The 15,767-nt window shown below is 32.9% G+C and overlaps 1 protein-coding gene across 1 annotated transcript in view; it reads right to left on the bottom strand.

The window, feature by feature from the left end:
- The window catches only part of EYS (eyes shut homolog), a 1,629,530-nt gene that overhangs the window by 1,295,520 nt on the left and 318,243 nt on the right, over nt 1-15,767 (bottom strand). Inside the window, 1 exon segment of the mRNA XM_036248740.1 lies at nt 10,006-10,172. Coding sequence (XP_036104633.1) covers nt 10,006-10,172 — 167 coding nt within the window.

Below are 15,767 nucleotides of genomic sequence, written 5' to 3' on the forward strand. Positions count from 1 at the left end.
GAGAGAGAGAGAGAGAGAGAGAGAGAGAGTTAGTTTTGCTAAATGGACAAGATACCCTGTGCTAGAATACAAAGGCCTATCATTTGATTCTTCCTAAAATAATCTCTAATTTAACAAAAGCTAAATAAACCATGAAATAATGCCATGATCAGAAATATATGATCATGGTCAGAGAGTAGGAACCTAGTAGATAATGAGGAGTGACCATTTCAGAATATATTTTGAAAGAAATAATTTGTACTATTTTCTAACATTAATTTTAGGAGGTAGGAGAAGAAATTAATTTAGAATGACTCCTTCCTTTTAAGTCTTAGCAGTTTTGAACTGCACTACCCTTTACTACGATGAAGATTTGGCAGGAGAACATCTTCACTAGAACTAGGAATCTGCATTTTTCCATAACAATTTTGAGAAACTTATTCTACATATCAATCCATAAGTATATTAATCAATTGGAAATATGAGTCAGTATCATTTATCAGCAGGAGGCCCAGAACAATCAATTTGTTTACATTCCCATGACTGAGAAAATCAGATCCTTATTTCTGACTTAAATAGAGCCCTCATATCCTTCAGTATCTCATTCATCAGCATCTCTCTAAAATAGATACTCTACAGCAAATTAAATTAACATTTTCTGTCTATTATATAATTTTGTTTTCTGTGGCACCCTCTTTTCATACAGTGGAATCCATAGGTATAACCTGTCTACACACCTAATGTTTGAAGAAAAAAAAAAGATAATGACCAAACTCTAATAAAAGAAGATATAAAAACTACACTTATTTGTTATTGAATATATTTATGTATAAAAATATATCCTTTGTAGAAGTGACAGAACTAGAAGATACATCAATGCTTAGAGTTTTGCATCCATACACAGAATTACCAAGGGTGTGGCAGCTGTAATGGAGGCTATGATAGTAGTTAATTACTAGAAATTCAACTAGGATAATATGATTTTCTAATATGGTTAACAAATTCAAATAAATTTATGAATAAAACATAATATTTTCTTGGTTAACATGAGAGTTTCATTCCTGATTAATCCAATGACTATTAAATTTCTGTAAAATACTTTGTGTCAGTATGTAAAATGAAGTTCTAGGCTCAGATATTTATTAAAAGCCTTTATAATCATATTAACTTATGCAAGAACTCTTAGAATCGTACAAACCTTGCAACACAATTTTTTGATCATGGAACTGTTCTGTGCATTGAAGGATTTATAACATCCATCCTCTATCACCCACCTGCTAAAAGCCAGCTGTTTCAGTCAGTTTCTACTGATTAGAATGACACAAAACATTATTTTCATATTGTCCCCAAAATGCGAGATCATCCCTTTGAAAACCATGGAGCTAAAACAAATTTCTCCAGTTTACTAAAGCACTCACAACTTTTTACCCTTTATATACTAGTTTGTCAAGTGTTTTCACCATAATTAATAATATTCTTATAAATGCTGATTTACATGTGTATATGGATACCCAATGCTAAGATAAATTGCTATTAAATGGAAAGCATTCAGTGACAAGAACACTAATTTTGTTAAAAAAATAAAAAAGTAAAGAAAATTATAATGGTCCATGGATATTATCAAAAATTTTACCTTGGTCGGCTTGGCTCAGGGATTAGAGCGTCAGCCAGTGGACCGAATGCTCATGGGTTCAATTCCCAGTCAAGTGCTTAGTACTTAGATTGCAGGTTCAATCCTGGGTCCCATAAAGGTCCTGCTGGAGGCAACCAATTAATGTATCTCTCTCACATCCATGTTTCTCTCTCTCTCTCTCTTCCTCCCTTCCACTCTATCTAAAAATCAATGAAAAAATATCCTTGGATGAGGATTGACAAAAAATACAAACAAATAAATTTTTCAAATATTCTTATAATTTCAAAGAATTTTTACTTTGAGAAAATAAATTGCACTAAAAAACTTAATAAATGTATTACTACCTTCGTTATTATTTTTTTTGGGGGGTGGTACGAGTTCCTAGTGGGAACTGAAGCCCGGACTCTCTGGTCCACGGGCCAATTCTACAACCGCTGAGCCAAACCGGCCAGGGCTACTACCTTCATTATTAAATAAATAAATTTAAATTGTACTTAAATTTGAAACAAATAAATTATATAATTGAAAGGACAAAATAGGAATATATTAAGTGAAATTTTAAGTTTAAAATATGGTCTCATTTTTAAATATTGAATAATACTTTTTATCATTTATATTTTTAATGGAAAGATACTCTAAGGATGGAAAAAATTAAATATATTGGTCTAGCCCTGACCAGTGTTTCTCAGTGGTCAGAGCATCATATCAGCCCACGCACTGAAAGTTCATGGGTTCGATTCCCAGTCAAGGGCACCTACATTGCTGGTAGGCTCGATGCCAGTTGGGGTGTGTGCAAGAGGCAACCAATTGATGTGTCTCTCTCACATTGATGTCTCTCTCTTTCTCTTTCTCTCTCTTTCTTCTTCCTTCTTTCCTTCCACTCTCTATAAAAATAAATGAAAAATGTCCTCAGGTGAGGATATATATACATATATACATATATATATATATCCCTAAACCTCAAAATTATAATCTATATGCCTTATATAGAGTAGATGCTCCATTCATATTGTTTCACTATATAATCATCAAATTTATTTCAAAAATGAGCTATGCTCCAGAGAAAGATCTTCTTAAAGGTTCTGAATAAACAGCTTCAAGTCTTAGAAGATAGTTTGAAAAACAATGAAAAAGGTTATATTTATAAAAAGCTATTTAGATACTATCAAGTAAAATAAAAATCTGGCCCAGGTACAAAAAATTGTATAATTACATGCATAAAGTTTTTATTTGATATATGGTTTTAAAGCATAAAAAGTTATAGACCCCAAAACTCTAATATAGTCAAACATTCACTTTATACACATAACACAAGTATTGGTTTACACTCAAAAGGGGAAAAAAAGGATACATGAATATAATTGTTATACATAAATTTTCAACTCATACTATAGTTGTAACTTAATTACACAAAACTACTTTTTTTATTTCTTCTATTTTACATTATTTTTATTAATTTGTTTCATTACAGATGTTTCTCTTTTTCCTCCATTAACATCCTTCACCCCATCCCCCCCACCTCTTCCCCAGCTTTATTGTCTATGTCCATTGGTTATGCATACATACATATAAGTTTTGTGGTTTATCTCTTCCACCCCAGTCCCCCCTCTTCTGAGGTTTGTCAGTCTGTACCCTACCTCTATGTCTTTGGGTCAATTTTGTTCATGAGTTTGTTTAGTTCATTATATTCCACAAATAAGTGAGATCATGTGATATTTGCTTTTCTCTGCTTGGCTTGTTTCGCTTAGCATAATACTCTCCAGGTCTCTCCATGTCATCTCAAAGGATAAGAGATCTTTCTTTCTTACAGCTGCATAGTTCTCCACTGTATACATGTACCACAGCTTTTTTATCCACTCATCTACTGATGGACACTTGGTCTGATTCCAGATCTTAGCTATTGTAAATAGTGCTGCTATGAACATGGGGGTACATATATTCTTTCTGATTGGTGTTTCAGGCTTCTTAGGGTTTATTCCTAGAAGCGGGATCACTGGGTCAAATGGCAGTTCAATTTTTAACTTTTTGAGGTAACACCATATTGTTTTCCATAGTGGCTGCACCAGTCTGCATTCCCACCAGCAGTGTACTAGAGTCCCCTTTTCTCCACACCCTTGTCAACACTTGTTGTTTAATGATTTGTTGATGGCGGCCACTCTGACAGGTGTGAAGTGATACCTCATAGTTGTTTTAATTTGCATCTTTCTGGTGATTAGTGATGTTGAGCATTTTTTCATATGTCTAATGGACATTTTTTAATTAGGTGTATCACAATTAATTTTCAGCATGTATACGAACATTACAATATCTACTTTAGAATTGCTTAAAAAGATTTAGTAATGACCTCTTTATCATTTTACTATTAAACTTAAAGAAGCAAGGCTATTTCATTTTTCCATGGCAAAATAAAGAGAAAAAATAATATATCAATACATGTAAATGCAACACAAATATTTTATAGCCACTAGAGAAAATATGGTTTAGTAATATCAAGACTATTAAAAAATAAAAATACATATATCATATATATTCAGTCCTGTTTGCTTTTTTTTTCTTTTTCTTTCTCTCAGAGTAAAATGTAACACAAAAGCTTTGCCTGAGAAGCAGAAAAATGTGTATGGTACATCCAAAATTTAAAATATAAACAAAACAAGAAATTCAACTTCTTAATAAACAAAAAGTCACTGATATCATGGCAGAGATTACGAAAGTCTTAGGAATAAATAACTATTAGACTTCCTTGTTCAGAAGTAATTTAAGGAAACTCTGATCAAAATATATTTCTGTGGCAAATTCACACAAAGCAGTATTTATATAAGCCTCCCGGCTCTACAAAAATAGGTTTTGAAACTATACCTGATTTTATCATGGACTTTAGATTTTACACTTTGAAATAGAATGCTTTCTTATAAATAAAAAATAGCGTTTTGGTCATATTCAACATTACATGGAAAATGTAAAATTCCTAAAATAGCCCATACAAGAAACAGGTTTAATTGAAAGGTTCCAGAAAGAAAGCCATAAAATTCATTGTTATAACACAAACTACTTGTATGTTCAGAAAGTAAAAATAATAATTATTTTAGTAATTTAAAATATATTTGCATTTTACTAATTTAAATATATATTTGCTTTGTAAATAAAATGAAATAACCATGGGATGTGTTCTGAGGAAAATACTGATTTATCTATGGATAGTACATTATACGGGGATGGGAATCAGATCTCATTTCACATTTTCTAACTAGAAACTACTCAGTAAATGTTTGAGAAATGTGTGAATGGGATTGTTATTATATTTCTTCTTCTTTTTTTTTAATCCTCATCCGAGGACTTTTTTGTGTGTGTGTGTGTGCATTTATCTTTAGATAGAGCGGGAGGGGGAGTGAGAGGGAGGGAGAGAGAGAGAGAAACATTCACGTGAGAGAGAGAGAGAAACATTCACTTGAGAGAGATACATGGAGTGGTTGCCACGCACAGGACCCCAACCGGGGCCAGGGACAAACTACAACTGAGGTACGTGCCCTTAGCGGAAACCGAACCCGGGACTCTCCAGTCCAGGGGCCGATGCTCTAACTACTGAGCAAAAACTTGCCAGGGCTTGTTATTATATTTCTGTTAGCAAGTAGAGATTGATGACTTGAGCATAAATTGAAAACTTCATAAATGGGTTGGATCCACAAATGCTTCACAGGCTAGTGTTGAAAAACTGCAATCTCATACTTACCATTAAGGATGCTGTCCTGAGTGAAAAGATAGCTGGGGGAATTTAAGCCTCCACCCTTCCCCCACCTTTCACTAAGGTTATTCAAATTCTTATGAAATGTTTTTGTCCCTTTTAAAAAGGGCAAAAATGTGGTAATACTCAAACCTTTGTAAAATACTTTATTTACATTAGGTACTTTAAGCATCACTCATAGAAACTATATTTCAAAAGTAAAATGTTGCCCATCCAGTGTTGCTCAGTGGGTTGAGCATCATCCCATGGACTGAGAGGTCTCAGATCAACTCCTTATCAGGGCACATGCCCAGTTGCAGGCTTGATCCCCAGTAGAGGGTTTTGATGTTTCTCTCTCACATCCAATGTTTCTATCTTTCTTTCTCTCCCTTCCTCTCTCTAAAAAATCTATAAGGACATATTATTTTTTTAAAAGATTAAAATGTTTATGCATTAATTATCAACTGTCTGTTAACATTATGTATTATTACTGTTGTTATTGTTAGCTTCCTTCATTCAAAAGAAGCTATTAAATTTAACATGATTACAGTACTATCATTGTTTTACATAAGCTATACCTTGTGAGTTAAAGTGTTCTCCATCCCAAAACTACAGAGATATTTTTCAACATTTCTTTTAGTTCAATGTAATTTTGTCTTTTAATTTTAGGTCTCAGAACACATTTACAGTCCGGTTGTATACAAAGTGTAATGCTGTAGTCTAGCTTCATCTATCATCTCAAGTGAGCCATTTCCCCAATATCAATTACTAAAAATCCAGGGTCTTCCCATTATGTTATAGGCGAATTTATCATATATCAAGATCCAGTATATACATGGGTTGTTCTCAAAGCAATCTGTTGCCCAACTGTCTATTTTCACAATGGCATCGTAAGAGTTTTGTAGTTGTCATACCAGATGGTACATCAACTCCCATCTCATTATTCTTCCTTTGTAAAGATGACTTAGCTATTTATAAAATATTATCTTTATGTAGTTTTTAGAACACAATGATTAGTTTCCAGAATTACATGCCAAATTTTTGGTATAGCTTTCAATGTGTGAACTAAGAAGAAAAAGTGGTGTTTTGGCCAGATTAAGCATAATATCTAAATACATGGATTATATTTAATGTATTCAGAACATCTATTATTTTTCCTTTTTAATTAAAGTTAATAGTATATTAGGTTTTTATGGAGATCTTGAACATTTTTTCAAGTTAATTGTAAGATTTTGCACATCTTTTGCTATGATAGCAGGCAATGATTAATAGTTTGCAGATATTGTGACTGATACAGAGAAACATTTAATTTTATATGAACAACTTGTATTGGAAAATTTTGCTAAGCTCCATTTTAGTATTAATTATGAGATAATATCAAAAAATCATAAAGAAATTAATTGATGATTTTAACTGCAAAAATACCAAAAATTTCTGAAATTCAAAGAAAATTTGCAATAAACAAAGAAAGAAACACAAAGTCGGGAATAACACAGTTATTTCACACAACAAAGGAAAATTATTATAGTAAGCAAAAAATTCCTGAAAATCATTGTTCATTAAACAAATATTTATTGAGTTCTACTGCATACATCACTGCGACTGTAATCTTTCCATCGCATGTTTTCAAGGGACTTCTACTTGTGATATGTATTAGTAATTTACTTTTTTTAATTGCTGAATAATTTTTCATGGTGTGAATATAACAAATTTTTTTTTACCTATTCATCATCAGTTGATAAACATTTAGGTCGTTTTGATTTTTTGATTATTATAAATAAAACTACAAACCTTAATGTAGAGTTTTTATGTGGACATATAATTTTATTTTTTCTTGAGTACAGACAAAATAATAGTATTTCTAAATCATCTGAAAAGTCTATAATTCATTTTTTGAGGAACAGATAGACATTTTTTTAAAAACACCTGCATGCACCATTTTACATTTCACCAGCAGTTTATAAGGGTTCCAATGTCTACTAATTCTCACACATGCCAACATTTATTCATCTTTCTTTTGATAATATATTGATACTAGTAGATATAAAGTAATTTCTCATTATTTTCATTCATATTTTTGTTTTTTTGTCATTAAATGCAATATTTGTTTTTATCTCTCTCTCTTGTTTTATTTAGATATTCTTTATCAAGTTGAGGATTTCCATTTTATTCTTCATTTGCTGACTATTTTTATCATGAAAGGGTGTTGGATTTTGTCAAAGGCCTTTTTTACCCATGCATCTATTGAAATTATCATGTGTTTTCTTTTTCATCCCCTTTATTCCATTAATAAGGTATGTTACATTTATTGATTTCAGGATGTTAAACAAACCATAAATTCCTGTGATAATTCCCACACAGTCATGGGATTTTAACCCTTTTTTTTAACATACTGGATTTGTTCTGCCATAATATATTAAAGTTTTTTGTGTTCAGACTAATGAGATATATTTGTCTATAGTTTTCTTGTGATATTTTTGGCTTTGTTATTGTTGTGGCACTGGCCTCATAGAATAAGTTGAGAAATGTTCCCTCCTCATTTATTTTGGAAGAGTTTGTGAATAGTTTCTATTAATTCTGCTTTACATGTTTGCTAGTATTTTTCAGTAATGCCATTTAGGCCTAGACATATCTTAGTGTGAATATTTATTTATTTGTTTGTTTATTAAATACTAATTTAATAGATTTACTTATAATAGATCTATTCAGATTTTCTATTTCTTCTTGAATCAATTTAAGTCATTTGTATTTTTCTAAGTATGTCTCCATTTCATCATAGTTACCTAGTTATTTGGATATACAGTGGTCTCTGGTGTTTTGTAATAATCCATTTTTCTTCTGTAATTTCAGTACAGTCAACCCTCATTTATCACGGTTAATCGGTTCCAGACTCTACTGGGATAAATTGATTTCCGCGAAGTAGGATTCTTTATTTACACACAGTCGTCCCTTGGCCGCTTCTCGCTTCGACTTTCGAGCTTCACTCTTTCGGAGGAAGCCGCTCAAGTCCAAGCCGAAGTGGTGAGGGACAACTGTAATGATGTCCTCTCTCGCTCCATATTTAGTCATTTGATTTTTCTCTGTTTTCCTTACTATAGGTAAGGTCTATCATTTTGCTAATTCTTCCAAAGGACAGATTTTTGGTTTGGTCAATATTCTCTATTGTTTATACTCTAGTTAATTTCACTCTACAGTTTATGAGTTCCTTTCTTTGGCTGACTTTCGTTTAAATCTCCTACCTTTCCAATTGTGTTAAGGTGGAAATTTAGAATATGGACTGAGATCTTCCTTGTTTTTTAACATAAGCATTTATAGATATAATGTTTATTCTAAGCACTATATCACTTACATCCCATGAATTTTGGCATGTTGTATCTTTATTTTAATTAGTCTCAAATGCTTTTCTACCTTCCTTTGGGATTTATTTATTTTTTTATTAATTGATTTATGTAAATTATGTTATTCAATGTATACATTATTTGTGGATTTACCAAATAGCTTTATTGTTTTTTATTTTAATTTCATTCTGCTGTGGTCAGAAAACATACTTTTTAAAAAATTGTATTGATGCTTTTTAAGTATATGGACTAGATTGGAACATGTCCCCTGTGTATTTGAGAAAAATGTTGCTCTGATGTTGTTGAGTGAAGTGTTCTATAGCTATCTGCTATTTCTAGTAAATTTATAGTGTTATTCAAATGTTCTATATATTTGTTCATGTTTTGCCAAGTGTTCTATCCATTGCTGTAAGTGGAGTACTGGGGTCTCCAACACTAGTCGTTAAATTGGTTATTTTCCCCTTAAATTCTAATGGTTTTTGTTTCATCTATTTTGAGTCTCTGTTGTTTGACATACATGTTTATAATTGCTATATCTTCTGATGAATTTTTTTGTTCTCATTATATTAGGAAATTTATTTTCTCTAGCAACTATTTTTTTTCTTTTAAAGTCTATTTTGTTTGATATTAATATAGATAGTCCAGCTTCCAATGGTTGCTATTTGAATGATATATCTTTTCTCAATCTTGTACTTTTAACCTAATTGTACATTTAAATGGAAAATGTGTCTCCTGTAGATAGTGTATACTTGTGAATGTCCAGAAATTATCTGGGCTGAAATTTCTGCCTTTTGATTGAATTGTCCATCCATTTAATTTTAATGTTATTATTGATATAGTTGGGTTTATGTCTGCCTTTTTTTTTTTTGGTTTGCTTTATGACTCATGTCTTTTTCATACCTCTGTTCTTCTGAGAATACCTCCCTTTGTAAAAAGTAAATAGTTTTCTAGGGCAACATTTTAATACCTATAATGCCATTTTCCCTGTATTATTTAAGTTATTTTCTTAGTAGTTGCTCTGGGGCTACCATATACATCTTCATGTATGAGAATCTACCACAGATTTACTTCAACACAGATAATAAATTAAATTCTAGTGTGATATATAAAAATTATTTTTATATATGTTTGTATTATTTTTTCCTATTTTGTGCTATAGTATTATATATAACACAATATACTTTGTAACTATATATGTATATGTCTGATATGTAAATCCCAATATATTAAAAAATGATTATTATTAAATATGATAAAATAGTTCAATTATTGCTTCTTAGTACAATGATCATTTTTATAAGTTGAAGATACTCTTTGCAGAAATAATACATAAATACCTTGATACATTAAATTCATCTTCATAAATAGCTTCAAGTTGACACCCACTTTGTTGATAGTCAGTTGTATTTTCCAGATATGTTTTTCCAGGCCTTCCAGGAATACACAGACAAAAATATTCCTTACTACCTTCTTTAGTCAAACAACAGGATCCATTTGCACACATCTTTAAAAAATGAGAAATAAGAATATTTTAAATATTCATTGCTCACTACAATATTACAATTATTCCAAAGTTTGAATTTCATGCTTTCCATTATCTATTAAATTCTTGTGTACCGTTATCAAAGGTAAAATAAATTCAGTTTTGATTTATGTCAAATTCATGGTCAACAGTCATATTCAGTTTACACTCAAATTATAAAACATGTCAATTATAAAAATCTAAATATATATTCATAATACAATTATTTTAAAAATATTTTAAAATTTTATTTTAATCATCTTGAAACCAAGTAGCAGTGATCTGGTCACAACCCACAGTTGAGAACCACTGGTCTAGGGGAAGATATATGCCTTGCTAGCTTCTGATTGGTCCGTTCAAGGAATTCTGACTTAGCAACATCCATACATTTTAAGGCTTGTGTTTGCAGTCGGACTGGGTTCAGCCCTAGGTCATCTAGCTCTAAATTCATATTACCTTTCTGGAAAAAGCATATGTGGGCACCATTGATTTTAAAAAGCTCGCCCTATCAGGTGAATTGGGGCAGATTTGATTATCAAAGATAGATATTATCCCATAACATTTGCTGTTTGTAAGTGGACAGGTTGTGATTTAAAAACAGACATTGATTAGCTACTCCTGACATTTACATAGATGCTTTACTCCCAGGGAGGGAACAACTTAGTTGTGTATGGTTAAGAACAAATAAACTAGCCCCAGGTATCTATAGGGGCCTTAGGGTCTTCCCTTTTTATGGCAATTTCAACTTCTCCCAGACTATTAGTGAGGAAGAGGGGAAACACCCTTGGGGCAACATCCTATGCTTGATTTTGGTTTCTCCCCCAAATCCAACCTTGGTTTCTATAATCTTTTCTCAGGTAACCTTGCTCTCTGCAACAGAAACACACTCTATAATTTTGCAGCAGAACTCATACAATAATCCTGTTGCCTTTCTCCCAGAAACTAGTAGTAGGTATATTAATTGGAATAGGTCAGATTCACCAGCACTATATTCTTTAACAGTAAGTAAAATTTATTTCCAAACCCAGAAAAATGAACTATACAATCAATGGCTGTTCCCCTCTTGCCTGACATGAGCCTTTCTGGGAATTTTTGTTATGAAATTCACTTGTGCTCCTTTCAGGAGGTTCTAATTTGCATTTGTATAAATGAGGGCTAGAAGTCTGACCTTGGAGGCACAATTTCCCATGTTGGTTTTCATTTTATTTTGAGATCTGTAGAGTCTGAATAAACCTCCAGATATACTGTGCACTGGGCTCTGCTTGTGTGCTTAGCTCCAAGTCCTCGAAAACTTCCTTACCTGTCTCAGCCTTCCCTTCCCATGGTCCCATTTCTCACTGCCTAACCTGTCGCTATCTCCTCAATCTTTCTATAGAAATTGCTTAAATGTTTAATGGTATGGTAGAAATAGCAATATAGTCAGACACAAATCCATGGAAAACCTGTATGCAGTATCACTAAGAAGTTTTTACTTTTTGAGTGAATCATTTGTATTCACCTGTAAACTGAGTGTAACATTTTATTGCATCCCTTATAAAAATTTATTAAACAAAAAATTAACACATATTTTCCATAAAGTCATAATTTACTTTTATAATTTTTTTAAAAAAATGATTTTACCTTTAACAAAAGTATCATTTAAACTATTATGCAGATCTTCTATAGATATGCCCAGGGGATTTACCCCATAGAATTAAGTAAAATTAGTCACCAGAAGAAAAGAGCACCTCTTGTGGAAATCTTAAACACAGGCATATATTTTCCTAGCCTTGAGAAGTGAAATAAAAAACATCTATAACCCTGACCGGGTTGGCTCAGTGGTTAGAGTGACGGCCTGTGGTCCAGAGAGACACAGGTTCAGTTCCCGCTAAGGGCACGTACCTTGGTTGCAGTTTGTCCGTGGCCCTGGTTGGTCGTGTGAGTAGCAGCCACTCGGTGTGTCCCTTTCACCTCGATGTTTCTCTCTCTCTCTCTCTTCCTCTCTCTCCCTCCCACTCTATCTGAACAAAAAATGGAAAAATGTCCTCAGGTGAGCATAAAGTGAAAAAAAACCTATAAAACTTGGATAACTGTTTTTTTCTCTCTCTTGATACTTTTATGTTTTCTTTTTGGTTTATTTGTATTAAATCATTTAGTTTTCATCAGTGGCAACAATAATTAGAAATTTGGTTTTGTGATCTGATTCGTGGTGATAGAGTAAGGATTTATAGAGCGTTATTTAGCCTCTGTTGGGTAAGAGTCAACTGAGAATCTGTTCTTCCATTTCCCTATTTGGTGATCAAGTCAATTAAGAATTTCAAGTACATTAAGGAGATCAGTTCTTTGACATGGGCAGATAAATTCTTTTTTCAAATGTTATTTATTATACTCTTAACTGGTGGCTTAAATATTATAATTGAATCCATACACTTTCTATAATCTGTATCTGTATGTCTATGTGTTTGTATTTCAGAAAATTCTTTATCCCTCAATGTTCTATTATGTAATCATTTCCTACATGTGGAGGGTTTGTGTTGTAGCTTCTTAAATTAAAGGAGCAATGATATAATAGATCTACAAAGTGAAGTAAGCACCTACATAGAAAGCAACAAATATCTGCATTTTATGTCACTTTTATTATTCTCTGTCCATGTATATATAAAAATATGTATAAATGCATATTGTTATATTTGTTTTATAAAATTTGTGGTTGTATTGTACTTTTCCCCAATTACTTTAGTGTACATATTTTTATCAAAATAATATTATTTTACAGTACAGTAAAATTATCAAAGTTGGGAAATTGACTTTGATATAATACTATATTTCATAACCAATACAATTTATTTAATTTTTTCCAATTATTCAAATATACTATGTTAAAAAGAATCCAATATATGCATTCTCTACCTTCTACCTTTAACATAACTAGAAAATACAAAACATCAAAACTTCAAATTAACCATGATATATGTAGAGACCTGTATTCATAGAAAAGCATTAGAGTAAAAATTGTACCAGACAAAGTTAAAACGTCAGGAAAGACTATTCAAGATTATTTCAGTAGAGGACAGAGATGACTCTCAACTCTGCTAAAACAAAAGACAGGAGGGTTTGTAAGTGCTGTCATGAGCTAGAAGAGAAGTATTGGAAGAAATTATGAAGAGTTTGATCAATTAGATGTGTAAGGTATGTTGAATTATTTCTTACTTTGCAAAGATTGTGCTCTGAAAACAGGCCTTCTGAGTTTGCTATCTGGAGCCCACTAAATTAGGCTCCTACTGTCACAGACACTAGGAGACAGGGGTGCTATCTCCTTCAATATTTACATTTCAAAGAGATGGTTCACAGGTCCTTGAGCAAGATAGTTCCTGGGTCTTAAAACCTTAAAACTGACAAGAGTCTGAGAGATGATTTGCATGTATTTCAAAAAGTCAGAGAAAGAATTTACAATTGTACATTTTCTAGAGAAAATGCTCTAAGAGAAAGGAGGTTATGGGTCTATAGTAAAAAAGAAACTTATCTAAAGGTTATTCATGGCAAGGGAAACATTAAGAATGTCTTCATCATATTCTTAGCTGAATAAAAATATAGTCATGTGCCACTTAAGGGCAGAAATATGTTTTGAGAAATGGACCATTAGGCGATTTGCTCATTGTGTGAACATAATAGAGTGCTATTACACAAACCTAGATGGTATATCTGATACTGTTACAATTAGCTAGTTATTAGTAATAGGAAAGGAGCAAAGGGAAGGCCAGACATTATAGGCATGTTCGCTGCAAAACACTGGGGGAGGCATCCAACAAAGGGAAGGTACACATGTCCAGTAAAGTTAGAATGACATAGGGGAGGTACTTGCCTGTCATTCACACCTGGGGACCTAGAGATAGTTGGCCAGAGTGGGCATGACCACTGGATGCACACTCATATTTGGGATATATAATCCCCTGAACAAAGAAGTTCACCCTTTGGGTTCCTCTTGGCACATGCTTGGTTCATGGCTCACACTTGGCTTTCTGGCATTCTCCCATGTGGTCCACAGCCATGTGGACCCCAAACACAGTGGACTAATAAACTGCAGCTAGCCTGATGCTGATCTAGACCCTGCTTCAACAGGAAACAAAAACTTTGGACACTGACTCTGATTTTAGCTCTACTGAAAGCCCAGCTGTACTTCATGTATGACTGGACAAGGAAAATGGGACTTTGGAAACCCAGGGGTGTAGTTTCACACAGAAATAAAGCTTTCTACTATATGCATCCTTCTGTGGGAGTCTCAGAAAATTCATTTTTGTGGGATATTACAAGGGTCCCACTCCCTCTAGCAATGAGGGAAGATGAGGCACATTTTTCTTGCCTACTACTAACTTAGGCTATAGGGGAGGAAAAATAATTTTCCTGCCCCCTTTTTGATTCTTGGCTGAGACATCTCTGGGATAAAAGACAGATTAACAGAATAAAAATAAACAGAAGATTAATAACATGTACAACTCCTATATATATGGAAGAGGCCCAGGAAAACAGTAATTTACTAAAAGCCACCATCTTAAATATTTTTCACTATTGATCTTTTTTTTTTTTTTTTTTTTTTTTTTTTTTTTAGAGATAGACAGAAAGGGAGAGAGGGATAGAAACATCGAAACATCAGTGAGAGAGAACATTAATTGGCTGCCTCCTGCATGCCCCCCACTGTGGATTTGGCTCTGACTGGGAATCAAACTGGTTACCTCTAGTGCATGGGTTGATGCTCAACCACTGAACCACACTGGCCAGGCTAAAGCCACCATCTTAAATGCCATTTTTAGTTTAAATGCAAAAGAAGATGTGAGGGTGGGGGAGTCAGTTAGGAGGTTGCCAGGAAAAGTACAATAAACAAGGGGAAGGCTGCGATGCAAATTTAAATCCTTGTCTTCCACATTGATAATACTTTTAGAGATAAGGTCATCCCCTTCTTCCTGGTACTGCAAGGGAAACACAACTGTAGATTTCCTTTACAAATGTAAATGACTTTTACAAACTGTAACTTCTATTTGATTTTCAGGGCTTTTCCCATGTCTGCTGTGTCCATAAGCTTTTCCTATGTCTGATGTGTCCTTAAATTGAGGAATCTAAGATAATCTTTATGACAAAGAGACATATTCAGGGGTGACAAATTCTGTTTTCCTGTCACTCCTAAGCTGTAAACATGTACACTACATTACTGTACTGAATACTGTAGGTAAATGTAACACAAGGGTAAGTGTGTGTATTTGTTTTACTAAGACTTTACAATGGCTACAAGGTCACTATGCGATAGAAATTTTCAGCTTTATTATAATCTTATGGGGCCAGCAGCCGTCATTATGACAGTCATGACTCTAAAATGGGGTGAATTAAAGCCCAACTTTATACTAGCTTGGAACTAGCCAAAAGCACTAAAATAGGTTAAATTTGGTAAAAGTTTTTCATATTACAACTTTTAGTGTCCTTTTGTTTCTTCCATGTTGTTTTAAAAGCATCCGCCATCCCAGTAATTTGTAATAATAAATGCATAATCTTATAATATTTTGGAGCAGGATTTTTTTTTTAATTACTTATATTTATGTATTTTCCCTC

This window comes from Molossus molossus, unplaced genomic scaffold, assembly GCF_014108415.1.
Source record: "Molossus molossus isolate mMolMol1 unplaced genomic scaffold, mMolMol1.p scaffold_m16_p_8, whole genome shotgun sequence".
NCBI lineage: Eukaryota > Metazoa > Chordata > Mammalia > Chiroptera > Molossidae > Molossus > Molossus molossus.